Raw genomic sequence first — 25539 nt, forward strand, 5'->3', positions numbered from 1 at the left:
GAAGTGTGGATTTAAAAGCAATGTATTAGTGCAAGCATGGGTAAGACGTTTCACCATATTCTCATATCCGTCCATTCCTTTGAATGTTAGGATGAAGGTTAGCGAATCAACCTTTCACCATCGATGAAGTATGAAATCACTGTCCTATTGTGGGCTCAATATTACTGGATGATTTTGACCTCATGGTTTCTTCACCTTCCTCCATGTTAGTTCCAACTTGTGTCAGATGACACTTTCAGCCAGTGTTAAGCTTGGTCAATTCAGTGATGCACTGAAATACAACTGAAATAAATAAAAAAATACAATTTCAATACTGACAATGGAGAAAATAATACACATCCTAAAACTCAGTACTAATGGATATCTTAACTCTGGTTGACAGACCACTTTGAAAGCTTAAACACCATAGTTAAACCAGATGGCGAGCATCAGAGGGAGCATAAGAAGAACCCGTACGTTAAACCATAGAATAAAACCAGCTACGGTATGCATTTATGATAACTTACAGAAGCACGCCAGGAGTAACCACAATATTGATTACAGTGTTGCTAGGAAACCCAGTCATCAAAATAGTAGCTGTATATTAGTCTGTAGTAAGACCTAGAAGGTCCAGAAAACCCATTAACTAATATAATTGAGAAATACAATATACATCACTTTAAAACAATGTGATAATAATAATTGCCACAATTATGTCTAATAAGCATGATCACTGGATATGTACTGAAGAAATATTGAAACACCTCATGGAATCATGTTCAAGGCCTTTGTCAACAGCCAGCTAGCACCCACATCTAATCAACATAACTTTCTGTATCTTGACTCAAGCTAAGTATGAGCTACTCTGAGCTAACATACTAACTAGCAAGTCCTCCGGATAGGATTACCAGATTTCACCAAATTATATTCCAGTTATAGGATTAATCAATAATTTCCCCCTAGTTATAAACTCAATAAATGTCATTTCTAGAATGCCCTTCTAGCCACTTAGAAACAAGTATTCAACAATGCTGGGGTATAAACATTGACATATATACTGTGTGTGTATATATATATATACTGTGTGTATATATATATATATACTGTGTGTATATATATATATATACTGTGTGTATATATATATATACTGTGTGTATATATATATATATATATATATATATATATATATATATATATATATATATGTATATATATATATATATACACACACACACACAGTATATACACTGTATGTATGCATCTCGTCATAATAATGGATGTAGTGTTAGTTATATTTCCTTTGCCAGCATGTCTTGTGGGCGGGACTACGTTTGTTAGGAAATGTCCTGCAGTGCTGTATATAAGGGACGACTGACTGGCCTGCTAAAATACCTTGTAGATGTTCTCAGTTAATAAACACACTTAATAACAAATAAAGAGTGACACTTCTTCACATCTTTGTATCAATTTCTGAAACATGGAAAAAGCACTTGTATCCCTTCAGTTGAGATGCTGTCCTGCAATAATATTCAATACAAGCTCTGGAAGCTATTGTAAAACTGGCTTGAACTTCAGTGTGTGCCATGTATGCTATATTATGCTTACAAAGTTACAATTGTCTCAATAGCAACTGGGCAAATACAAAGACGGTAAATATCAAAACAATCTAAAAGAAACAGAATGGTTGGCTGGTAGGTAGCACTATGTTGGTACTGTAACATTGCAGCAGTTCTCCCACCCTATCCTCTCCTTGGCTCATCTCTCTCTGGGGTATGTGTGGTTAACACCCCCATCATGGAGTGTTGGTTTGGCCCGTCCTGGCTCAGCTCTGTGGTGTATGGGGGTGGCTATAGGTGACCCCATCTGTCTGGCGGGGGGAACTGGTCCACCTCGCCCACCTCTGAGCACTGCCTGTTTCCGAGAGTGAACGCCAGCTTGTAGCGCAGACGCACCTTCTCCTGCAAGAGGCAAACGTTGGAAGAGGGTTAGCAAGTGGTTTCACAAAGACTACAAAGAGGATGGAAGCCCAGCAGGTCCAAAAAGACCTAGCCCCTCTCTCAATGAATATTTCCTTAATTCCTCAAATCCTCTCTCTTCGTGTCCCCAAACCGCATTGGATAAGAAAGTCAGAGAGGAGGGACCTTGAACCTCCAATACTGTTAAGGAGATAGAGCCCTAGTCCTACAGTGACTCTGGCTTGTGTATTAGAGAAGTGGGCTGCTCCCTAACCATGTGACCTTAATCAGAAAACCGCTGGGCCCTAGGAAGATCATATGACTGTTCCCTGACCATGTGACCATGAAATACTCGTGGCCCTGCTCTTACCTTCAGGGGATTGGCCAGCAGCATGACCTGTGTGATGGAGGCCGGGGAAGGGTGGGGTTAAAGGGAGGCAGCTCTGTTCCTGACGGAGGCTGCAGCTTCACCTTCATGGACTGGAGGACAAGGAGAGGAGGGGTTAAGGAGTGTGTGAAAGTTACACACTGAAGATGGCTGCAAAGCCGGCGTACTCGATCCCTGATGCAGTGAAAATAATACAAATAAATACAAAAATGAAGCTTTATGCAACATATTTTTGAGTGAGGACCCCATCACCTTTTGTTTGGATGAAATGATATGTTTGAGTGAGTAAGTATACAGGAGTGGACACATGTGTAAGTATTATACGAGTGCAGGTGTACACATTGCCCTGAGACATGGCTGTAGGCTCCTATGGCACCTAGACAGAGCAAGTGTGAACAAAGTGTGTGTGTGTGTACCATGTGTATATTGCACCTGTGTGTTACCTTGGGCACGGCGGCCTGAAGGACCACGTTCTGAACGTGCAGTGGTGCAGTGTTCAGCATGGACACCACTAACACCAGCACGTCTGGTCTGCAAGGGGGACAGTCTGAGGCAAAGTTCAACAGCACACGCACCCCATCCTTATCATAGGCCGTTACAGGGAGCCCTTTACCTGGAGGGGACAGAGGCAGTGAGAGGCTATATCAATGTTATCCAGACATTGTACTGTGGACATCAAATGGTTCAAAAAGACCAACAACGTTCAATTTCACAGGAGGATATATAGCATGTCCCATTTCCCTTTACACACTTCCCTCTCTCTACCTCCCTCCCCTATCTCCAGTACTCACTGGGTCTGATGGCCTCCAGGGGGACGTGCACGTTGCCCAGGGAGGTCTCCGGTCCTAGCCCCCTGGCTGGGCTGCCCCCCTGGAAGGAGGAGTGGTGGAAGGGGGAGAGGGAGCTGAACAGGGGGCTGCCTGGGGCAGAGCTCAGCGTCTGGGCTTTGGTGTGGGACAACGCAGGGGAGCCAGGCATGGGGCCAGGGAGGAGGGAGGTCGAGGAGAGGGGGACCTGGGGTACCATGGCCCCCAAGGAGGGTGGTACTACGGCTCCCATAGAGGCTGCCATCCCGAATCCGCCGCCAACACGCAAACTGAAAATGACAGAAAAACAACATGAGCTCTCTCTGGAAACATAACTAAATCAAACAAGCAAGTGTGCAATCAAGATCATGTTGATTTGTACCATATTCAGGATAATGTTGAGTAGCATCTAGTAATGTAATGATGTGACACACTATTAATGACAACCCTGAGACTTCGGATTACCTCAGAAGTGTTGCTTCACTTTAGCCATGCGCTGAAGCACCTGATCTAATTCAATGTGGGTAATATAATACCTTGAAGTGATCTACAATATTTCTAGTGAAGTGAAGAGAGTAAGGTTAGTTGAGCACCTCTTTGGCTCTCCAAAGTCCAGCATGGCCAGGTCTTGGAGGTCCTGGAGGCTGTGGGTGGCAGGGGCCGTGGCGGGGGCTGGCGCTGGCTGGACTGGGGGAAATACTGGGCCTGGCCCTGCTATAGTGCCAAACAAGTCCAGGCCAGGGTCAGGAGCCTGGAGATGGATAGAAGGGAGGAGACACTTACAAATCTACCCAATGTATCACAAGAGTTGTTCAAAACTCCTCACTGGTAAAGACAGGAAATGACAGTAGAAAAAAAGTCATGCTTTTTAATGCTCTGACCATTGTGGTCCTCATCAGGAAGAACTACCTGTAAGGAGGTCCACGGATTCGCTATTTCATTCAGCGTTGGTTTTGATTGGCTGTTCAGAGAAGGAACTGGATCGTTCAGGCCTGAAAAAACACACAAGGGACATGAGTAGTGACCCTTCTTTTACCAGGTAAATTGACTGAGAACATATCTTTTACAGCAACGACTTGGAGAATAGTGACAGGGGGGAGGAGCGGGATGAATGAGACAATTGGAAGCTGGGGATCATTAGGTGGCCATGATGGTATGAGGCCTAAAATTGGGAATTTAGCCAGGACACTAGGGTAAACACCTCTACTCTTACAATAAGTGCTATGGGATCTTTAGTTTAACGTCCCATCCCGAAAGACTGCACAAGATGCAGGGCAATGTTCCCTTCACTGCCCTGGGGCATTGTGATCCCCTTATACCAGAGGGAAGAGTACCCCCTATTGGCCCTCCAACACCCCTTCCAGCAGCATCTGGTCTCCCATCCAAGGATCTGCTTAGCTTCAGAGGCAAGCCAGCAGTGGGATGCTGCTGGCATAATGAAATTAAGTACCATGGGGCATTGTCTGAACATTGGTGATGAATACATTTAGAATACAAATCAAATAGGAAATATGGCCTATATTTAACAAGAATACATTTACACATAACATCCATAAAATGCAAGGTCAGTGAGCTACCTAAGGATAGCAGCTCATCGTCAAGGAGAGAGAGAGCGTTGAGGGCCTTGTCGGTGGCTGGGTGGCTGGGGCTGCTGTTCTGACTGGCATGCAACCCGGCCAACCTTTTTGGAGGAGGAGGCAAGACAGGGATTGGGAACCCCAGGTGATTGGCTGAAGTGGGATCGGAGACCAATGGGAGAGGGGCAGGCGGAGCAGAGGTGGAGTCTGGAACGTCAATGCCAGCCAGGTCAATCAAGGTCTCTGTGTTGTCACTGTTCCCTGTGGTCTCTAGAATAGAGAGGAAAAGAAGGAGAGGTGGAGAGAGGTAGAAGGAAGCAGATAGAGGTAGAAGGAAGCAGAGAGAGGTAGAAGGAAGCAGAGAGAGGAATTGAAATCGAAGGAGGTAGAAAGGAAACAGTTTGCTCTGAAAGTGATATGAAAAGATGTGAAAGTGTGTGTGTGTGTATACATTACGTGCCATCACTCACCTTCACCAGCTGCAGATCTAGCATCCTCGATGTCTCCATTCACGGTCTGTCCCTTGACAATCTTCTTGTAGGAGTTGATGACCCGTGAGAGGTCATCGCTGGCCTGCAGGATGTCACCTGGAGGGCAAAGGTCAGAGGTTAAGAGATGGAACAACAAATAACAATCTAAGAGGTTGAAACACATTCAAATAACAAATGTATTTCCTCACCTAAACTTGTGTCGTTATCTTCAGTCTCTGTGGCCATTTTGAAAGCAGCGCGTCTCAACTTGTCGCAGCGGTCGTATAGTTCCTGGTATTACAGAACGACGACATGCTTCAATCAGCCACTGACAATTTACAATTCTAATTCATTTCACATAACATCAAAGTCTACCACGCTCGTATCATTCTAGCAGCCATTCCTAATTCGCTCCCTACCCCTTTCCCGTCCCCTTCCCATTGGTCCTAACACTTTGGTGTTTGCAGATAGGTAAGGAGTTAGCAATATGATAGAAGCTCCACCACTAAACTGCTTATACCTATCCAGAGGAACAAATTGGGACGAGCTGTAAAATTGTTTTAAGGATGGCTATAGCCTGAGGTGATACATAAGGTCCTTAATGCCTCACAGCAAGCAAAGAGGACAAGTATCTAAGTAACACACAGTTCAGACGCCAAACTTTTGGCGAGTAGAACTGAATAGACCTGAAGAACGGGCAGGCATGGCTGAGAACTCTGGTGACATACCAATTGGTTTCATACAACCGCTCTCTCAACACTGCAGACATACTCGTTGCTTTTGGGTTGAATTCAGGTGTAACAGTCACCTCTCAGACGTCCTCCGCCTGCGTATCAGCCATGACTGTGCTTCCGTTGTGGGTGTGGTAGCCAAGCAACCTTTATTTGCACGCAATTAACATATATTAATATGCATGACCATTTTTCCTGACAGTGGAAGAACTGCTCGGGCAGAACTACATGAAACAGAGGCGTGCCTCACCCGCACCGCGCCGAAAGAGCAGCAGAGGCAGACCAACTATTGTCAAAAGACAGACGAGGCACACTATGGCTTCACAAGGCACTCCACTCTCCCAAAGAGAAAGTGAAATGCTTTAGTTCGGTGCGGCGATAGAGCGGTGTTTGAACTATGGCTAAGTGTGATGTGTGTGGAGTCTGAACGGAACACACACCTTGATGATCTCTCTGTCTGACTGGGAGGACCTGTCCTTGTCGTAGTGGGACAGCATCTCACTCAGCAGCTTGACGTTGATACCCACCTCTTCCAGAGTGTGGATGCGTTTGGTCACTTTCTGAACCCTGACATCGTCCTGGGATAATGAGGGTTAATAAGATGTTCGAGACTTGTTACACATTGCTATAAAAGCCTTATATGCATGCGCAACAGTTATATTGTAAATGCATTCAGCCGTCCTGGGAAACAGAACAATACAAGTGTTATAGAAAACTACTAACATGGACGCATGATCGGCTATGATCACATTTTCTAAGCTCCATCTGTGTGTAATTCTACAGTGTATTTATTATCCCATGATGAATTATTAAAGCAATAGGTCACCTCGGGTTTGTGGTATTTGGCCAATTTACCACTGCTAAGGGCTGTTCTTATGCACAATTCACCACGGAGGGCCTGGATACAGCCCTTAGCCGTGGTATATTGGCCATATACCACAACCCATTCTGTGACCTATTGCTATTATAAACCGTTTTCAAACATCTATAAGAACAGTAAAAATAAATGTTTCCTCATACCTGTGGTCTCACATACCATGGCTTTCAGCCAATCAGCATTCAGGGCTGATAAAATACTCTATAAGCATGTATTACCTCTCAAAGCTAGTTAGAACAGTCTTATGAACCCATTATGACTATAAACACATAGGTGGTATGTCACAGGCTGAGTATGAGCATTCACAACAGCTTACGGCTCTTTACAACCGCCTTTATATGCACTTAAAGGGCATGTCGTTGTCTCTCACCTCCTTCACCATGTTCTTGATGAGCCTGTTGGCTTCCTGCAGGTCCTCTGGGTTTTTGCTCCTCAGAAGCTCTGCTAGTAGCTAAACACACATGAAGGCATGTCTCTGTCAAATCACCATGGTGACACTGACATCTGCTGGTTTGACTCTATCTGTACATCAGTGGTCAGCAATGCTGGTCCTAGAGACCTAGAAGGAATGCAGGCTTTTGTTCCAGTCTGATAACCCCTGTTTTAGCAAATCGAGGTTTCAGTGATTTGTTGTAAGTAGGTGTGTTAGTGCTAGGCTGTACACCACATATACAGTAGTTCTCTAGGACCAGGATCCTAGAGATCCAGGATCAGCGTTAAAGACCAGTACTGTGGATGCACTCAGTCTGAACCCAGTGACTCACCTTGCCCATGTCCTCATTGTCAAACACAGGGTTCTTGGGACGTGTGGGGGGTGAAGGAATCAGAGTCTTGTCCACTGGGAGCTCAGGGTCCATAGTTACAAGGCCTGAAGAACGGAAGGTAGTTCACAGATAAGATTTTTTTAAATAACTCAAAATAACTCTATGGGACTATTCATCACAGAGTTCCATTTCAAATCAATGAGGAAAACTGAGGAAGACTATCAGTTCACTTCCTGATTTGAAATTAAATGGTATTAAGCAGGTAACCTAGCGGTTAGAGCATTGGGCAAGCAACCGAAAACCGACAAGGTAAAAAATTGGTCGATGTGCCCTTGAGCAAGGCACTTATGCCTAATTGCTCAAGGATTGCCGTTGATAATGGCAGACCCTGGCTGTGAACCCACTCTCTGGGAGTTCGGATATGCAAAAAACACATTTCCAATTCACACATGAGTATAATACACACGTGTACATGTCTGAAACAGGACAAATATAAGCATGTTATTATTTCCTGATTGGAAACAGTGTTCCATTTCAAAGCATTGAGGAAAATTGAGGTAGAATAACCTATCACTTCCTGAATTTAAAATGGTATTGAGCCCGAGTCCAATCACACAGAAAGAAATAGTAGAGGGTATTTCCTGATTGGAGGAAAAAAGGTGTGGGGGGGATTGATACAGTGACATATCAGGATATAATTATTATTATTTATTTTTTTACCCCATTTTCGTGGTGTCCAATTGTTTTAGTAGCTACTATCTTGTCTCATTGCTACAACTCCCGTACGGGTATTAGGATATAATTTGATGATATATATTGTATTGATAATATCCAAATATTATTTTTGCGCTAGTTTACTGTAGCTAAAACCAAAACTCCCATATTTTTCCTTCATAGCTTGTTCTCCATCTTCTTTTTAAATAGGGAGCAAATTTGTTATGAGCTATTTTATTTCCATGACTGATCAAAACGTGTTCTCATGGCTTTCTTGGCCCTCTGCAGCAGACATATGGTGAGCAATATGTTTGGAACATCAAATCGCAATAAAATTACAGTATTTAATCGCGAGAATTGCAATACATATCATATCGGCAGCTAAGTATCGTGAGGCCCCTGGCAATTCACAGCCATAGTGGCTGTGGTAACTAGTGGAGACCAGGTCTTACCCTGTCTCCTTAGTGTCTGGTATGCTTCGTTGATTTTGGCCTCGTTGGGGAAAGCCACTGTCCAGCTGTACAGCATCTCAATAATCTTTGTCTTTACCTTCTCTGGTACTCTGTCTCCCATGTACTAGATAGAAGTGTACCAGATCTTTGTCAGTGAGGTATTCACACACAGAACAATAGGAAAATAGAATAAGAATAGAATAACACATTCAGGATACCAAGTCCACTCACCTTAGGAGAAACAACTTTGATCAGCTCGTTCAGAAACCGATATTTCCCGATTTCATTATGAAACCTTCTCCCGCAGTTCTTCATACATGCTTCTAATACCTTGGAGAATTACACATGGACATTTTGTCAAACACATGGACACATAGGTAGCCCTGAGACAAGGCTGTATACACCATATGAGTACATACAGCTATGCCTCAGGACTAGAACAGAATAGTGGATGAAATTAAATATTACAAACAAACAATACTCACTGTTAAAGCCTGAAGCGCCTCCCATTCTTGTGGCGATTGGATTTTGTGAACCAGCAACCTGACAGATATCTGGGGACTGCACAAAGAGATTGGGTTAAATTTGCCCATTTCCTATACATACTATAGCAATGGGTCAAATGAAGCTAATACATACTGAATCTCTGTATTAGCTAATACATACTGAATCTCTGTATTAGCTAATACATACTGAATGGTATCAGGTGAATCAGGAAATAACATACCCTTCCAATTCCTTATTAATCTGGTCACAGAAACCGATGATGTACTCCCAATCCTCCTGTCGGTTTGTTGGATGGGTGGCTTTATCTATAGTGAGATCAAATAAAAATAAAACATGTTTAACACATGTCTTTACAGTTGAGAGTTGACCGACTTGTTGAAAGGACAACACATGTGAGCAACCGGACACTGTCATCCATCCTCTGTCATCATCCACATTGCACTGGCTACTATACCACAAAGCGCATACATGCAGTGAAGCCACCACCAAAGATGTTTTATCTGTGCCACCAGTTCCTCGAAAGGCTATCAATTATATCTGTCAACCAACACAAGATATGCGCTTGATATCAAAATCACAATCCTCAATTTTGCTGTCTTAACTCTCGATATCGAAAGGGAGCTCAGCTGAGGTGCAGTGGCCACATCCCCTGGGTTTATGCTTGAATGTCCGCCTCCCACAACTGATCCAGATTCAGTGCTCAGCTTTCCTGAAACGGCTGCTTCGAACGACAACGCTAACACAGATCTTATAACGGGGATGCCTCGAAGGCAGTAGCCCTGGAGGATTGCAGACAGTTCAACAGATTGCACTCTTCATTACTTCATTCATACATTCACTCCATTCATTCAATGCAATATGCTAATAATATAAATGAATTGACTGGATACATAGGTTAATTCACTCACTGAGCCAGGATTCTAGCGTCTCCCCTTCCTGGTACGCCATAGCATTGGAAACATCGCGTGATGACATCACCAATGTGTGCAACTATGCGCGAGAATCACGCAGTCTGCGTTTTCAATAAAACCTAGAAATATATGCATTTATTGTTTGGTGTGAAATTTAGAAATGCAAATATTTAGCTGAATAATGCTTTATTTTGGAAAATAAATCACAGAAATTAGTTTTGCTTTATGGCATCTACCAGGGAGCTTACCCAGGGGTCTTCGCACCACACTTTCCAAGATGGCTGCCTCCGTCACAGGTTTACTAAAACCTTGGACACCAAGGTAATTATAATTTTGCTGATTAACGACGCTATGGATGTGTATCTTAACACTGTGATACTGCACAAGTATGACACTTGTCATTGCACACGTTTATTACAACTACGTTAGCTAATTCAGCTACCTACAGTCAGTGACATTTACATGAAACTTTTTAGTATTTATTTAGACATGCCGCCCACTGTATTCATTGTAGCAAAATACAAAATCACCCGTCCTGTAAGAACACGTTTGTGAATCAGTGTGAGTGAGTGAGTGTGGCTGGCCACGATTTGTTCATGTAGATTTTAACAAGCACAAACACTGTAGCTCTGATCCAGGGCGCGAGGTGACAGTACCAGAGTTAAGAAACACTAGTTACCCCATATGTTTCTGCAAACAACATTAGATGGTTAAATGATCATGTATAGATAGTGTCCATGATATGCTATAACCATTGCATTGTATTTGACTATTAAACATGAAGTGTCATCATCTTCTGTTGCTCATGCTTCTCTAGGGTACTCCTGGTGAGATGGAGCAGGTACAACCCTTACTACCTGGAGCCTGAGCCTAGGAAAGAGGTGTACCACATCCCAGAGACTGAGCTCACACCTGAGCAGAAAGAGGAGAGGGAGCTGAAATCTGTCAGGCCCATAAAGGCAGCCACCAACTCTGTTACCAGCTCTGTTTTCAACGACCCTGTGCTGAGGTACCTAAACCAAACACACATTAATGCATAAGCCTACAAACACTGAAATACATGTAGCTCAGTGATGTAGTTGTATGTTTACCCTGTCAATAGTCTGAATTACAGCTCATCACTATTTATTCTCTTCACAGCAAGTTTGTCAACATGATGATGAAAGATGGTGACAAGATTATTGCCAAAGGTATCATCACACAGGTATAGTGGGATTCTTTGGGACTGTTTGATATAGTTTGCCAAGTAATGTAAATATACACTAATGCCCATCCTCCTCTTCTCAGACATTGGAGAACATGAAGAGAAAACAGGTGGAGAAGTACCACAAAGCCCCCGAGGGAAAGAAGGCAGAGATTGAGTGTAATCCATACGCCATCTTCCACCAGGCTCTGGAGAATTGCAAGCCTGTCATTGGCCTGGCTAGCATTCAGAAAGGGGGCAAGTTCTATCAGGTCAGTACTCTCACCATTTCTACAGAGTCACCAGGGTCTTATTCATTAGTTCACAATGTAGCAAAACATTTTGCATCGTAGCAAAACGTTCTGTAATAAAAACAGGGGTTCTGGTAGTCCCTCCCTGTTTGTCTTTTTTCATGTCTTTAGTGCCTAATGAACACAACCTTGGGGTGATAGTTTGTAGAAAAATATACATCAACTCTTTATTCTCCACAATAGACATGACAAATGTAATTTCTTTAGTCTCATACAGTATGTGTAATGACATCCTGTATTGTCCCTCTCCACTCTGCAGGTGCCCATACCTCTGACAGACAACAGGCGGCGCTTCCTGGCCATGAAGTGGATGATCACAGAGTGCCGGGACAACAAGCACAGACGCACACTAATGTACGAAAAACTATCTCAGGAACTGCTGGCAGCCTTCTCAAAGGAGGGCAACGTGGTCAAACGGAAACACGAACTGCACAAGATGGCTGAATCCAACAGAGCCTATGCCCACTATCGCTGGTGGTAGTCGACTTTGAAGTCTTGAGTGTAGCATTCAAAATGGGACCTTTTGGACTGGAAGGAATTCAATCCATTGTCCCTTTGGTCAAACTTGAGGTGGAATTCCTTGTTGGAAAATAAAAACATCATGGACATTTGTGCAACACATCATGGGAGATAGCCTGTCAATGCCCTACATTGAAGACAATGTAAATATAAATCTCTTGGACTCTTGTGAAATATTTGGAATGGTGTGAATCCAAGTATACTGACCACAAACACAGTTACTGTAAATGTGGCTTATTTTACTACCATTGTATTATGGTTCAATAAAGAATGATTGTGAAAACATTACAAATGACATGATCACATACTGTATTTAGAATATAGGTGTAATCAGTGACATCTTCAAATAAATAAAAGCTTAGGTAAAACCCAGGTCGATTTTATTTTAATGTGATTTTATTCATCTTCAGTCAATGTACAGCAGTAGCAAAAATGAAATTGACCAATGTTGGTACTTCTGACATTGGAACAGATACCCAACTACAGTAATGGAAATATTTATAGGAAAATATACACTGAGCTCTGTCTTCACGCAGTAAACTCAAACTTTCTATATATCTACTTGGGTAGATAAATGTACAAAATGCTCAAACTTATTTGGTAATTCTGTGTAAAACAAATGGCATGTACACAAACCACTAGTAGGCAAATTGTGAGTGCTGCACTTCCTGTCCAAATTATGTTTCTACTGAATGACTTTACTTTGAATACTTGGTCTTTAAGTCGCAATAGGCCCTATAGCATATACACATTTACTTCAATAATCTTCTTTCAACATCATGGCCCTATAAAATATGCTCAAACTAGTGGATGACCAACAAGTTTATTTTAGTGCTTGCTTAATGTACACTGAGAACCACAGTTTTGAATGAAAACTGTTGAGAAACACTGATCTAGTGAACTAAATGTAAAACAATAGAAAAGTTATGTCAGTCACCCAAGTGTTACTATTCCGATTCCACAACTACTATTACCAAATAAACTTTTCAATCTATTCGACAACTGTCCACGAAGGCCAACAGAGGTTACTAAAATAGCCTAACTAACACAATATTTGTGATCATATCTTCAAAAAAATGATATGGTTCTTCCCTCTTCAAAGAGATTCATTCAGTCAATGTCCCTGCTGGAATTATCAACGATTCCCCATGCCTCCCTCACTTTCTTGCTGACATAACTAGGGTAGGAAAAATATCTGCAATGGATCACATTAGATCAGTGATTACTATGAGGAAGGAAGGATAGATGAATGTTAAAGATATTGGAGCAGGACCTAGAAATAGTCTGCTGCTTGATTGTGGTCAGTGGTTTTTCCAAGACACCGTGTTTGGTTTTGTGAGCGTATTAAAGCACTCAGGTCAGCACACAGTGTAAACATTATAAAACATACATATTCTGAACTACAAAAACTAGTAGATGTGGACTTGTTCAATAAAGTGAAGCTGGTAAAAGCTTAGTGCTGGTGGAATGAATCTCAGACGTACTACTGTTTTGAAAATCTAACAGCAACGAGTAGTGAACAGCCAGACAGAACTTATAAAGTCACTATAATGCAGTAATATTCTCAGCTTCCAAACGGAATAAATGTTTGCATTGTGGTGCACAGTTTTCCCAAGCCGAAAGCGAAAAGCCAGCATCCATTTTGTAGCACCAAAGTGTGGACCATGTCGTTTAAAAGAGGTACAGTACCTCTTAGAGACTTGTGAATACAAAAACATCTGCAAAACTAGTTCTTATTAGAATCAGAAAAAACTGACTAGAACTTCCAGCTTTGATGATATTGCTGTCTATATTGGCATCACATGTACTACAAAACTATTTTTCAGATAAACTTGTGATATTAACAATTCAGAAACTAGGATTCAGACCATAAAAAGTCAAATATATTAATATGTCAGAAAGGAAATATTACAAATTACTTATGACAAATCTCTTGGTCCCAAATCCTAATAATACCAAATTGTCACCCTCTCTTGTCATGTGCTTTTTGACCTCAGAGGAAACGAAGAGGCTTAAGAGTCATTGGCAGCAGGGTGGACCCACGTGGAGTTACATGCGTTGTGTTAATCTTTTGTTTGATTGATTTTGTCAAAAATCCCTCAACTCTAGCCAAAATGCTTTTCAGTCATTTTAATCTACCACTCAAACAACAGGTGCGTTTAAAACAAAAGTTGACTGTAAAGTATTTTGTCCAATTGATGTGGACCCTATGGCTGTATTTAGACAGGCAGCCCAATTCTGATATTTCACCTAATTATTGTCAAAATAGTTCATCTGTAAAAACACAAATTACTGGTAAAACAAAATAAAGTCCAGAATTGGGCTGTCTGTGTAAAAGCAGACTATTTTGTAAAGCATTGATTGTAAAGATCATAATTTGATCCATACATTCACTTGGGCCTAATGAATGTCTAAGCTCTCGAAAAGTTCTACAGACCTCTCAAGATTCTTTGTAGAAAAATTTACAAAGATCATCACCTTTGAAAACAGTATCAGTAACGACTGGCAGAAGATCTATAAGATTAACTCAAACATGGTCAAGCCAACGTGACTGGAATGTGTGTCTGAACTACTTATGTAGAATAGTGAAATGTCTCATAACATTGGAATGTCAGAAAGCAAAGGGATTAATAATAAATAATTAGACTGGAGTAAAAACTGCAATTCGAAACCCACAAAATATCCTGAATTTCAGTCAAACTTGCTTCAAACCAATCCAATTACACCTCTCGCCAAAAAAAAACCTTTTAACAACCATTTACAATTGCACATTTCAAACCGACTATCTGGCTAGTGGAAAATCCCTGCTGCTAACCAGACTGACTAGTGGCTACCCCATGGCAAAGCCCAGCAAAAAAAGTGTCCTTTCTGGAATCATCCACAATGCAGCCCCTTTCCCAATACTATCATTCAGGGTCACATTCAGTAGACACGAAACGGGAGATTCCAACCCGAGCTCGTCCAATCCCATGTTGTTCCTATTGAACACCACCCACCTACTGTAAGCCTGGCCTAGCCTCAGTCTAGTCGGTGACTTCGCTATAGTAGTATTTCTGGGCCGTGTCGCTGAGCATCCAGCCCCGGCTCTGAACTCCAGGATCTCCAGTAGCAGAAGACGGGCCATGGAGCTCAGGCCCTCCTGCAGTAGGAAGCCGTCCCGCAGCAGGTAGAAGAGCTCGTCCATCTTCTGTCCGTCCATCTTCTCCAGCTGGTCCCCGATGCGGTGCAGCTGGAGCACCAGGCAGTCTACCTGGGGGAAGGAAAGGAGAAGCAAAGGAGCACCAATATTAAACAAACGGATATCATTATCAGAGAAGGGGAAATCACATTCAGAGATGTACTCAGGCTATAGCATGTACATTTGTTTTCAGATTTCAAACAGTACCCACTATATAAAGCCGGACATTTTAGCAAAAACATTTAAATTTGGTTCTCCCTTTAATCTGAAATGTATGTTTGGTAAATAACCAACATATTGCGCTTTAAGAAGTGAGAGACAATTGAAATATGTCCTCAGTTGAAATACTAAAAAAGGTACTGTGCCATATTTAACCCACCTCTTCCTCGTTGTTCAGCGAGTCAGGCTGAGCCAGCCTTAACAGGCAGTCAAACACAGGATGCACCAGAGCCACCATAGGCATGTTGTTCACCTGGGGAGGGGAAAACACAAGGACCTATTCACATTTCATTGATAAGAAAAGCTTCTATGCGTATATATTTTGGGGCGGCAAGGTAGCCTAGTGGTTAGAGCGTTGGGCTACTAACCGAAAGGTTGCAAGTTTGAATCTCCTAGCTGACTAGGTACAAATCTGTCGTTCTGCCCCTGAACAAGGCAGTTAACCCACTGTTCCTAGGCCGTCATTGAAAATAAGATTTTGTTCTTAACTGATTTGCCTACTTAAATAAAGATTAAAAAATAAAAAAATTCCATGAAAAAAATAGCTCAAATAAAACTGGCGAGTACGATGCCCGATTCACACTATAGGGATGAACCGTACTGCGCAGGTTTTGGATATTGTCCTTGTACAATGTTCTTTCCAGCACGGTTCCAGCAATTATGACAGATGCCCAGCACAGCTTGGCTCAGTTCAGTCTTGTGAATAGGTTGTTAGATATCTCCAGTTGGAATATGAATAGGGATTCTGGAATGTTTTGGCTCATACCTTGAGGTAGTCGAAGACGTTGCAGATGAAGGTGACGAAGCAGACCCACTCCTGCAGCGAGCGAAGCCGTGTGTCCTCCCGGGCCACGAACTCCAGCTGCAGCCGGTTGAGCAGATTCCGCCGGAACACGTTTCCGTTGTTGTGCTTGGCCTCAGCCTGCAAGGTATGGTAGACAACAAGATCACACACAGCCATAAGCATCTGTATGGTTCCAGTCTATGGATATATACAACTAGGAAGTTAAAGCCCTGATCCCGGGGAGCAAAATAGTAGGATTGGGTTGAGTAGGATTGAGTTGCCATTTGACAATGATAAACCCCTTGATCCCCACCACCCCTAAGCTGCCCACCCACCAAATGGTTAGGATTTGAAGACAGTAAGCTGATCTTAGATCTGAGCTTCTAGAGATGAGCTCATTTGACCTTGTTTACAGTCAAACTCCAGCTTTAGTTCACACCATGTTCTAGGCCTAGGTGTGAAGCCCTAGTCAAAGATAATTCCCCTTACTGTTGTTACCACCATTACTATCAGCCAGAAAGGCAAGTAGTTTTAAGGTGATTATTACCATACCTGAACGATAGTGTAGCAAATGCGTCCTGCCTCTTTGCTGAAGACCTGGTCCTTCAAAGACTGGTCCACGATGACATTGGACACCTTCTCCAGGTCCACCGTGCTGGGCTCTGAGGGCAGAGAGAGGGCTAATCCAAAGACAGCCACACTTACACTTGCTACTGGGTCACGTTCAATAGGCACAAAATTTGATAATAACGCTCTGAAACGGCAAGGTTGCATCTGAGCATCCCCAATAACAAAGTTGTTTTCTATTTCTGTTGCAAAAATTTTGAAATATATTGCTACGGTTTGCACTAATGAACATGACACTGTACTATGTACTTAAATTGTAAAAACAAAACATTATCAATCTGACTGTGTTGATTTTTCACACAGACCTTTATATACATCTTCACAGAATCACTACATTAGGGACTGACCTTTCAGGGCCGTTTTCAGCAGATTCTGGGTCTCCAAGTCAAAAGACTGAATCTTGTAGTCCTCTTTACAGTTTTCCATTTTTTACAAGTGATACTGAAAAAGACCATGGATACAGACAGACTATGTTTTCAAACATCATTTCAAGCGAAATTCATTAGACAGAACTATGTCTCAGCACAAAGCTGTCTAACGCTGCTGTCATCAATCTGGCTGCCCCCCAGGCCTCTTTCATAGGGGGATATGGGGGATTAAGCCAACATACGCAGTTCCTCTAATATTGCCCAAATAAAAGGTAGTTTGCATACAAGCAATGTATGCAATGATTTATCATATCTTCAAATACCAATAGTTCATTGCCATTTGTATGTTAGAGGATGCATTTTCCACCCATCCATTGTAAAAAGTCACAATGAAATTGCATGACTTCTACTGGGTCAGGAGTTGCATTTTCAAACAAACGAAACCTTTGCAGCAGCCTAACCTCGTTCCCAGGATATGGAAGGGCAGCAAGTCTGGTGCACGAGACTAGCAGCAACCTGTCCCGTTGCATCAAACTGCACTACATGCCAGCCCAGCAATAAATACCGGTAACAGTTAGCGGTATTAATATTTCGCCATAAGAGATTGGATCGAGCTACCTAAAAAAAAATTGGCTGCTACTAAACATGCACGCAATTAATGCAAAAAGTCCGTACAATTTAGCTAGCTATCTAACTAGCTGATAAAATTAGTAACGAAACAACTAGCTAGCTAGTTAGACTTGTTACACAGATAACGTTAGTTACCAAGCGAATATGTTTGAAAAGGAGTTGTTGAGGGGCTAGCTAGCTAAGCTAACTGACTTGCCAAGTCTGATTTACAAGAGCTCAAATTATGTTCGTTCAGGTTTCTAAATATAAACTGAAATCAAGACTTACTTTCATAAAGTTAAGTTTGAAGCAGTGATTACATTGTACATACACCCTCCACTGTGCTGTGCTGTTTGTTCCTCACTTCCTGAGTGCTTTCTGCGCACGCGCTGTGTTCCACCTGTATGGGACAAAATGCGCAATGACGCCTAGGGAGAAGTGTCCAGTGACGTTCAATAAACTGTTTACCCATAGACGAAACCCACATTATTAAAATCTGTTCTATTCTGACTATATCATTCCAATGACAGGTTCATTTGCATGCATTTTCTTTATTCAAAAACAGTTTTAAAAAATAACAAAACATGGGTAAGTACGATACAATGCGTTTGAAATAAAAACCCAAATATAGACTGACACACCTGCCACCACTTTGTACAGTACATCAGTAGCCGACACAATGTTACACATAGTACAAGAAATTGTCCCACCAAGTGCAATCTTTCCAGCATTAAACATACATAGAATAAATATTCAATTTTAAATACAGTGTTAGATATGCTGTGTTTAGACGTTTACATTTTAATAATTTAGCAGACGCTCTTATTCAGTTGGTCATATATTTAAAACTAACGTACACCATCATCATGCTTCTTTAGTCATAATTTAGCACTGAGCAAGCGCCAGTTTGAGAAATGAGCAAAAAAAATCCAATGCTGACCCATAAAAGCTGTTACAACAGGTTACTTGAAATTAAAGTACAGTACATCAAAGAAAAGCAAACTGAAAACAACATAGATGGTAAATGTACTTTTGTTATTAAATAAGCATTACCAACCATATAGAAATGGTCATTTAGAGTGCATGTTAACTAACTGTGTTAGCATAGACTCAGTTAACATCACAACTTTTAGCTGAAATGTATTGAATCGTCCCTATTAAAGAGCATTCCGTGATAGGATCAACTTTGACCTGGTTCTGACTATTTATTTTAGCCTAGATCAAGCATCTCTTTCCCTTTGCTCCATGGTATCTATCGGTTTCAAGAGCAACCATCTGAGCTTATCAATTTAACACACAAACATTGAAATGGAGAATTTAAGTGATTTCCCCCCCTTCCGCAGCTGTCAAACACAGAAGAACACTTCCTGAGGTATATTCTCAGTACATCATCTAAGACAATGGTTATATCCACCTTATGCTGCCCATCAAATAAGGCAATTCTGCAGGTAGTTGAAACAGAACACATTGTTACGATAGCGGTTACAAATATGGCCATTTTTGGTCAATTACAAAAGTCTTTAAAAGCAATAGGCTTCCTGTCCTCAATATAGACTGTGCACCACAAACCATGAGTATAGTGTAAAAACAACAGCAAAGAGTTCCAGTATAGACATACTAACATCAAGGTGTTTGGACACTGACAACAAACACACGGTAAGGTGAGGTGACATCATTCCTTATGTGGAAGGTCCAGAGCAGCACCACACCTAGACTTTCCCAACTTATAGGATACACTATAGGTAAACAGCAGTAAGGAGAGGCTTTTTTTCTTCTTCCCAGCAATGTTGACTCCTATCACCAGTGGGAGGGGGATATGGCATGTACGATGTAGATGTGCGTGATTCTGCCATTCCCTCTCATTCCCTCCTTTCTTTTCCAGTGCTTTGAGTTCCTCTGCTTCTTCAGTTCCCCCTAAGCCAGGGTTTCCTAAACTCGATTCTGGCCCCCGGGTGGATGTTTTGGTTTTTGCCCTAGCACTACACAGCTGATTCAAATCATCAACTAATCATCAAGCCTTGTTCATTTGAATCAGCTGTGTAGTGCTAGGGCAAAAAACAAAACGTGTACCGAGTTAGGGAAATGCGGCCCTAGACACTGCTCTATGGTCCATTTTCACATTTCCCCATATTGGTTGAGATTAGAATTTGGAGCAGTTGAGATGATCCTAGATCTGTGCCTAAAAGCAACTTCTACCCAGAGTTCCTCTGCTCACTGGCTGCCCTTCAGGTTCTGTATGGCATTAAGGAAGAACTCATACCAGAAGAAGGTGAAGCCCGTAGAGACAGCTGCTTTCACTAGGCTGGGAGATAGGCCTTTGAGAAAGCCCCGGAGACCCTCCTCTCTGGCGATCTGGGACACACAGTCTACAAAGCCACCATACTTCCGCACCTGCACACAGTAAGCAGAGACAACACACTTCAATGTCATGTAGATGGATGCCCCGTATGACAGCCATCTTCGCTCTAATAGAAGACCTGCTGTCAGGCACATGACTGAATGAGACAATGTAATAAGATGTCTACCGTACCTGTCCAAAGTGGACTCTGGCTTCTTCAAACCCTCCCACCTGCAGTCTCTTTTTGATGAGGTCAAAGGGGTAGGTGATTGTCTTGCTGATGACTCCAGCACAGCTTCCACATACCAAGCTTCTGAGGTTGCCTACAATAGAAAGGAAACAAGCAGTAATGTTCAGGTAGTTTCTAGGCCACTATCCTTCAAAGTCATGTATTTGTGTTCAGTCAGTGGTACTGGGCACTATCCAGGCCCTAGTTACAAAGTTAGTTTCCTGTTTGCTAGCCAAACCGAGGTTATATTCCAGTTTCTAGGCCCTATACCCTTAACAGTCATTGCTATGTGTACAGTGTTGTGTATTTAAACAGTGTCATGTTATCAAAGGCATGACCATCCCTACACTGGCCACTGACCTCCGACGTTGCTGTCCTTGGGCGGTGGTCCCATGAGGTTCTTGAGGACCTTGTAGAAGAAGAACTGCAGGCCTGCGTAGGGGAACACTGCCACCAATGTTGGGCCCAGGCCACGGTAGAACCCCAGGGCCCCCTCAGTGCGGTACATGGTGGACACAGCATGTCTCAGGCTGCCATACACCTATGTTACAGATGATGCCTGTGGTTAGCTAATAGCTATCAGTAGCACAAGCCAAAGATTCAATGATAACACTTTAACAAAGACAAAGTGTGGATTGCAGTCACTCCTTGTCCATAGACTGCCTTCAAGGTAAGGAAACAAATATCTAAATGATCCTTTTAAGGGGTTAAGTAGTTTGACAGTTAATTATTATACCTAGTTTACTATAAATGTATATTTAGTTTATAAATAATAAATTACTGGTTGAAATTGTGTGGTTGTCGTTTTGGTGCTTGGCAAATTATGGGTTGCAGAGTTAATGGACTATTACTGCTTTTGATAATGGTACAATAAAGCTCATGCTTTTTGATAGATTCATACTGTATGTTTTTCTTTGTCTCTCACCTTGGGCTCTCCCTGAGCTGCGAAGCGTGTTCGCAGTGTGTCTAGTGGCTGGCAGGCTACAGTGGCAGAGCAGGCGGCCAGACCGCCACACACAAAGTGCACCCCTGCTGTCTGGCTGTCATATGCGGTGCTCTTGTGGGTCATCTCAGTCAGGAACTCAAAGCTGGCAAACTATGGAGGGATGAAAACACAGCCTTAAAACACAACCTTAAAGCACAGATGAAAACACAAAATTCAGACAACAGTTCCAAGTTATACAGCACAGCCATGAATTGAGATCACAGGGATAAAAACAAGAGAGAGAGAAAAAAAAAGTGAGGCACATGACTATATATTATAATCTATCAACCCACTACCATGTGAGAGATGCTATTGAGGCGTTACAGGGCAAAGGCTAGCTAGGGACACAGAGTTGAGTCAGAAAACAACTCATTCAACCACAACACTGTGTGACATACAACAGGACATTCTGACAGGAAAAATGCCCCAGTGTATGTTCCCTACCTGTACTGCCCCGAAGCAGACAGAGAGGAGCTGGGCGGGGACATGTCCTTTCCAGAAGGCAGGCAGCCCCTCCTCTGCCAGGATACAACGAGATGCCTGGAACAGACCCCAGTACTTCCCTTCAGGGTGCCTTGACGATACGCGCTCTATCTGCAACTGTGTACGCAAGGAGGGGTGTGTAGTGTCAGACAGGGAAAGAGGACAATCTGCTATAGACATTCTTGTGTAGAACTAAATACACATATGCACATGCACACAGTTGTAAGTCATTCCCTAGCAAATGCTGAGCACATCATCAGTGTGTGTTGCCATGGCCACCAGTGTGTTGTGAGAAACTGGGCATGCCCAGTGGTGTCTGAGTGTCTGGGTGTGGTGCTGTGACTCACATCAAAAGAATGCAGCACAACCAAACAATGGTTAGTAGCAATGAAACAAACTTCTTCAGGACAAAAAAAGCTTGATTTCAGTGAGTGTCACAACACTGAGCTTTTTGGTTCGAGTCATAAAAGCCTGGGCAGCGGTTATCATGCACAAATAACCAAGTTGTATGTTTACCAGAACCACTAGGGTTTGGCCACAAAAACAGTGCATTTGGAATGTATTCAGACCCCTTTTCTATGAGACTTGAAATTGAGCTCAGGTGCCTCCTGTTTCCATTGATCATCCTTGAGATGTTTCTACAACTTGGAGTCCACCTGTGGTAGATTCAATTGATTGGACATGACTTGAAAGGGCACATACTTGTCTATATAAGGTCCCACAGTTGACAGTGCATGTCAGAGCAAAAACCAAGCCATGAGGTTGAAGGAATTGGCCATAGAGCTCCGAGACAGGATTGTGATGAGGCACAGATCTGGGGAAGGGTACCAAAACATTTCTGCAGCATAGAAGGTCCTCAATAACACAGTGGCCTCAATCATTCTTAAATGGAAGAAGTTTGAAATCACCAAGACTCTTCCTTGAGCTGGCTGCCCAGCCAGACTGAGCAATAGGGGGAGAAGGACCTTGTTGGACCCGGTGGTCACTCTGACAAAGCTCTCGAGTTCCTCTGTGGAGATGAGAGAGCGTTCAAGAAGGACAACCATCTCTGCAGCACTCCACCAATCAGGCTTTTACAGTAGATTGGCCAGACGGAAGCCACAATGAAAGCTCGCTTGGAATGTGCCAAAAGGCACCTAAAGACACTCAGACCATGAGAAACAATATGCTCTGGTCTGATGAAACCAAGATTGAACTCTTTGGCATGAATGCCAAGCGTCACATCTGGAGGAAACCTGGCACCATCCCTACTGTGAAGCATGGTGGTGGCAGCATCATGCTGTGGGGATGTTTTTAAGCGGCAGGGACTGGGAGACTAGTTAGGATCAAGGCAAAGATGACCGTAACAAAGTACAGAGAGATCCTTGATAAAAACCTGGTCCAGACCGCTCAGGACCTCAGACTGCGGCGAAGGTTCACCTTCCAAAAGGACAACGACCCCAAGCACACAGCCAAGACCACACAGGAGTGGCTTCGGGACAAGTCTCAATGTCCTTGAGTGGCCCAGCCAGAGCCTGAACTTGAACCCGATCGAACATATCTGGAGAGACCTGGAAATAGCTGTGCAGCAACGCTCCCCATCCAACCTGACAACTCTTGAGAGGATCTGCAGAGAAGGGAGAAACTCCCCCAAATACAGGTGTGCCAAGCTTGTAGCATCATTTCCAAGAAGACGCAAGGCTGTAATCGCTGCCAAGGGTGCTTCAACAAAGCCCTGAGTAAAGGGTCTGAATACTTATGTAAATGTGATATTGCAGTTTTGTATTTTATAAATTAGCTAACGTCTAAAAAACCTGTTTTTGCTTTGTCTTTATGGGGTATTGTTTGTGGATTAAGGGAAACCACTATATAATACATTTTAGAATAAGGCAATAATGTTACAAAATGTGGAATAAGTAATGGGGTCTGAATACTTTCTGAAGGCACTGTAGTTCCAACTTACATTATGTTGCATTTAATTGTGTAGTAAATTAGGGTCCAAAGTGGCCATGCAACTAAAACATGCACCACAATAATATCCATCTGATGCTTACTGTACCTGGAATCTTATCTTGATAACATCCAGGGGGCTGATCAGGGCTCGGGTCACCATGCCTGCGGCTGACCCAGACAGGGCTGCATCTTCTGGGGCTGGAGCAGCGCCCTTAGACCCTGGGTCATAGCCCACCATGATGACTCCACGGCAGCCTCACCAGAGGACCTCAGGTCTGGGGAGAGAACATGTTATACAGCACAGGAGGTTGGTGGCACCTTCATTGGGGAGGATGGGCTTGTGGTAATGACTGGAGCGAAGTCAGTGGAATAGTATTCAATACATCAAACACATGGTTTGATGCCATTCCATTTGCACCGTTCCAGACATTATTATGAGCCATCCTCCCATCAGCAGCCTCCACTGTATACAGGGTGACTAGTAGTTTCTCTGAGAGACAGTCACTGTAAATATGGATAGGCTATTGTGATTCACGATTCAGTATGTTGCTATTTTTATTGGAAGCCAATTCTGTATCACTTATTTGTGCATCACTGCCACTAGAGATAGTTAGTAGCTGTATAAAAGAGTCATCAGGCAAATTCCACTGATCAATCATGTGTGATGGAAGTTGACTCTGCTGATGTTGACATGACACCTGCATCTAGCTGACAGCTACAGTAACTTACTGTTGTTGAGTTGCCTAACTAGCTAACTAACTACCAAGTTATTGATCAGCCCTTCCTCCTAATCAGACACATGTGGAGATCACACACGTTGACTGCAATTGATGATCACGTCCTATTCTTCGGTACATTAGTTGTAGTTATTATTCATAGTAAATACAGTAGGCATTAACGTTCTTCAAAAAATACCATAGAGGACAGGACCTTGGCATAACTATGAGGTTAGCTAGCGTAGCCACTCAATCTGGTTTACTTCAATCTAGCTCGCAATTTATAGCTAAAATGTGTAGAACTGTCGACTCACTTTTATGTGCTGCTCTTCCATGGAAATGTGTGAAAGAATAGTTAGTGAAGGACTGATAAGGCTACATGTACTTCTTCTTTTCATACAATTTAGCTTACTCAAACCAATCTGGAGACTGGAGAATGGTGCAAATCGAACCAATCCGCATGGAGGGATGGATCACGTGACCATGCAATCCCAGTTGCACTACATGTGTTCCCCTTATGACACGAGATGTCACTGTTAAGTAACCAGTTTCAACATTCAGTACTGTATCACAGCAGTCTGCATAGTTTAAGGTAAAGTATATTGTACAAAAGTCATCAAATAAATGGAAACAAGACAGCCTAAGGTTGCTCTACAACAATATTGTTAAAGGTCCAATAACATTGATTTACTGCACAATTCTGTTTTATTGACTGTAGAATTTATTTTTTTAAATAGTCTGACCAAGACTCATGATATTGAAACAATCACATTATGTTAAAGTACATTAGGACAATAAAATCAGAGCTGAAAGTCTGTTTGAATCCCAAGGTCATATAGATGATGTGACGTTTATTATAATCATTACAGAGTCAACGCTGGTGAGAAAGAGCCAACAAAGTAGACATTGTTCTGTCTCAATATAGTG

General features: G+C 42.5%; 3 protein-coding genes and 1 pseudogene across 3 annotated transcripts; 1 reads left to right on the top strand and 3 right to left on the bottom strand.

The window, feature by feature from the left end:
• Positions 1 to 1742: 1742 nt before the first annotated feature.
• Positions 1743 to 10250, bottom strand: LOC124022058 (ADP-ribosylation factor-binding protein GGA3-like). The gene is given in 18 exon segments (XM_046337113.1): positions 1743 to 1937; positions 2305 to 2357; positions 2360 to 2414; positions 2766 to 2935; positions 3114 to 3418; positions 3722 to 3879; positions 4038 to 4120; positions 4706 to 4975; positions 5176 to 5292; positions 5385 to 5466; positions 6347 to 6484; positions 7154 to 7234; positions 7548 to 7651; positions 8714 to 8837; positions 8945 to 9043; positions 9199 to 9274; positions 9441 to 9525; positions 10129 to 10250. Coding segments are annotated over 18 exon segments (2178 nt in total). The 5' UTR covers positions 10196 to 10250; the 3' UTR covers positions 1743 to 1826.
• Positions 10231 to 14751, top strand: LOC124022060 (28S ribosomal protein S7, mitochondrial-like). The gene is made up of 5 exons (XM_046337114.1): positions 10231 to 10452; positions 10949 to 11140; positions 11272 to 11335; positions 11419 to 11586; positions 11885 to 14751. Exons 1-5 carry the CDS (start codon positions 10409 to 10411, stop codon positions 12104 to 12106), a joined length of 690 nt encoding a protein of 229 aa, XP_046193070.1. The 5' UTR covers positions 10231 to 10408; the 3' UTR covers positions 12107 to 14751.
• Positions 14752 to 15020: 269 nt separating this feature from the next.
• On the bottom strand, positions 15021 to 18348 carry LOC124022061 (annotated as a pseudogene).
• Positions 18349 to 18466: 118 nt separating this feature from the next.
• On the bottom strand, positions 18467 to 25082 carry LOC124022065 (mitochondrial thiamine pyrophosphate carrier-like). Its single transcript, XM_046337128.1, has 7 exons — positions 24927 to 25082; positions 24003 to 24171; positions 21926 to 22081; positions 21422 to 21592; positions 20857 to 21037; positions 20460 to 20590; positions 18467 to 20320 (listed from the first exon to the last, which is right to left on the bottom strand). Exons 2-7 carry the CDS (start codon positions 24132 to 24134, stop codon positions 20141 to 20143), a joined length of 951 nt encoding a protein of 316 aa, XP_046193084.1. The 5' UTR covers positions 24135 to 24171; positions 24927 to 25082; the 3' UTR covers positions 18467 to 20140.
• Positions 25083 to 25539: the final 457 nt, after the last annotated feature.

Source organism: Oncorhynchus gorbuscha, unplaced genomic scaffold, assembly GCF_021184085.1.
Source record: "Oncorhynchus gorbuscha isolate QuinsamMale2020 ecotype Even-year unplaced genomic scaffold, OgorEven_v1.0 Un_scaffold_1284, whole genome shotgun sequence".
Taxonomy (NCBI): domain Eukaryota; kingdom Metazoa; phylum Chordata; class Actinopteri; order Salmoniformes; family Salmonidae; genus Oncorhynchus; species Oncorhynchus gorbuscha.

Bases quoted from the DNA above. Each gene is read 5' to 3' on its own strand.
- LOC124022060 (XM_046337114.1), top strand. From the start codon at position 10,409: ATGGCTGCCTCCGTCACAGGTTTACTAAAACCTTGGACACCAAG. The intron at 11,141-11,271 runs GTACCTAAACCA...TTCTCTTCACAG, and splicing joins TTCAACGACCCTGTGCTGAG to CAAGTTTGTCAACATGATGA. The intron at 11,587-11,884 runs GTCAGTACTCTC...TCCACTCTGCAG, and splicing joins AAGGGGGCAAGTTCTATCAG to GTGCCCATACCTCTGACAGA.
- LOC124022065 (XM_046337128.1), bottom strand. From the start codon at position 24,134: ATGGTGGGCTATGACCCAGGGTCTAAGGGCGCTGCTCCAGCCCCAGAA. The intron at 21,593-21,925 runs GTAGGGAACATA...ATCCCTCCATAG, and splicing joins TCTGCTTCGGGGCAGTACAG to TTTGCCAGCTTTGAGTTCCT. The intron at 20,591-20,856 runs GTCAGTGGCCAG...TTTCTATTGTAG, and splicing joins CAAGGACAGCAACGTCGGAG to GCAACCTCAGAAGCTTGGTA.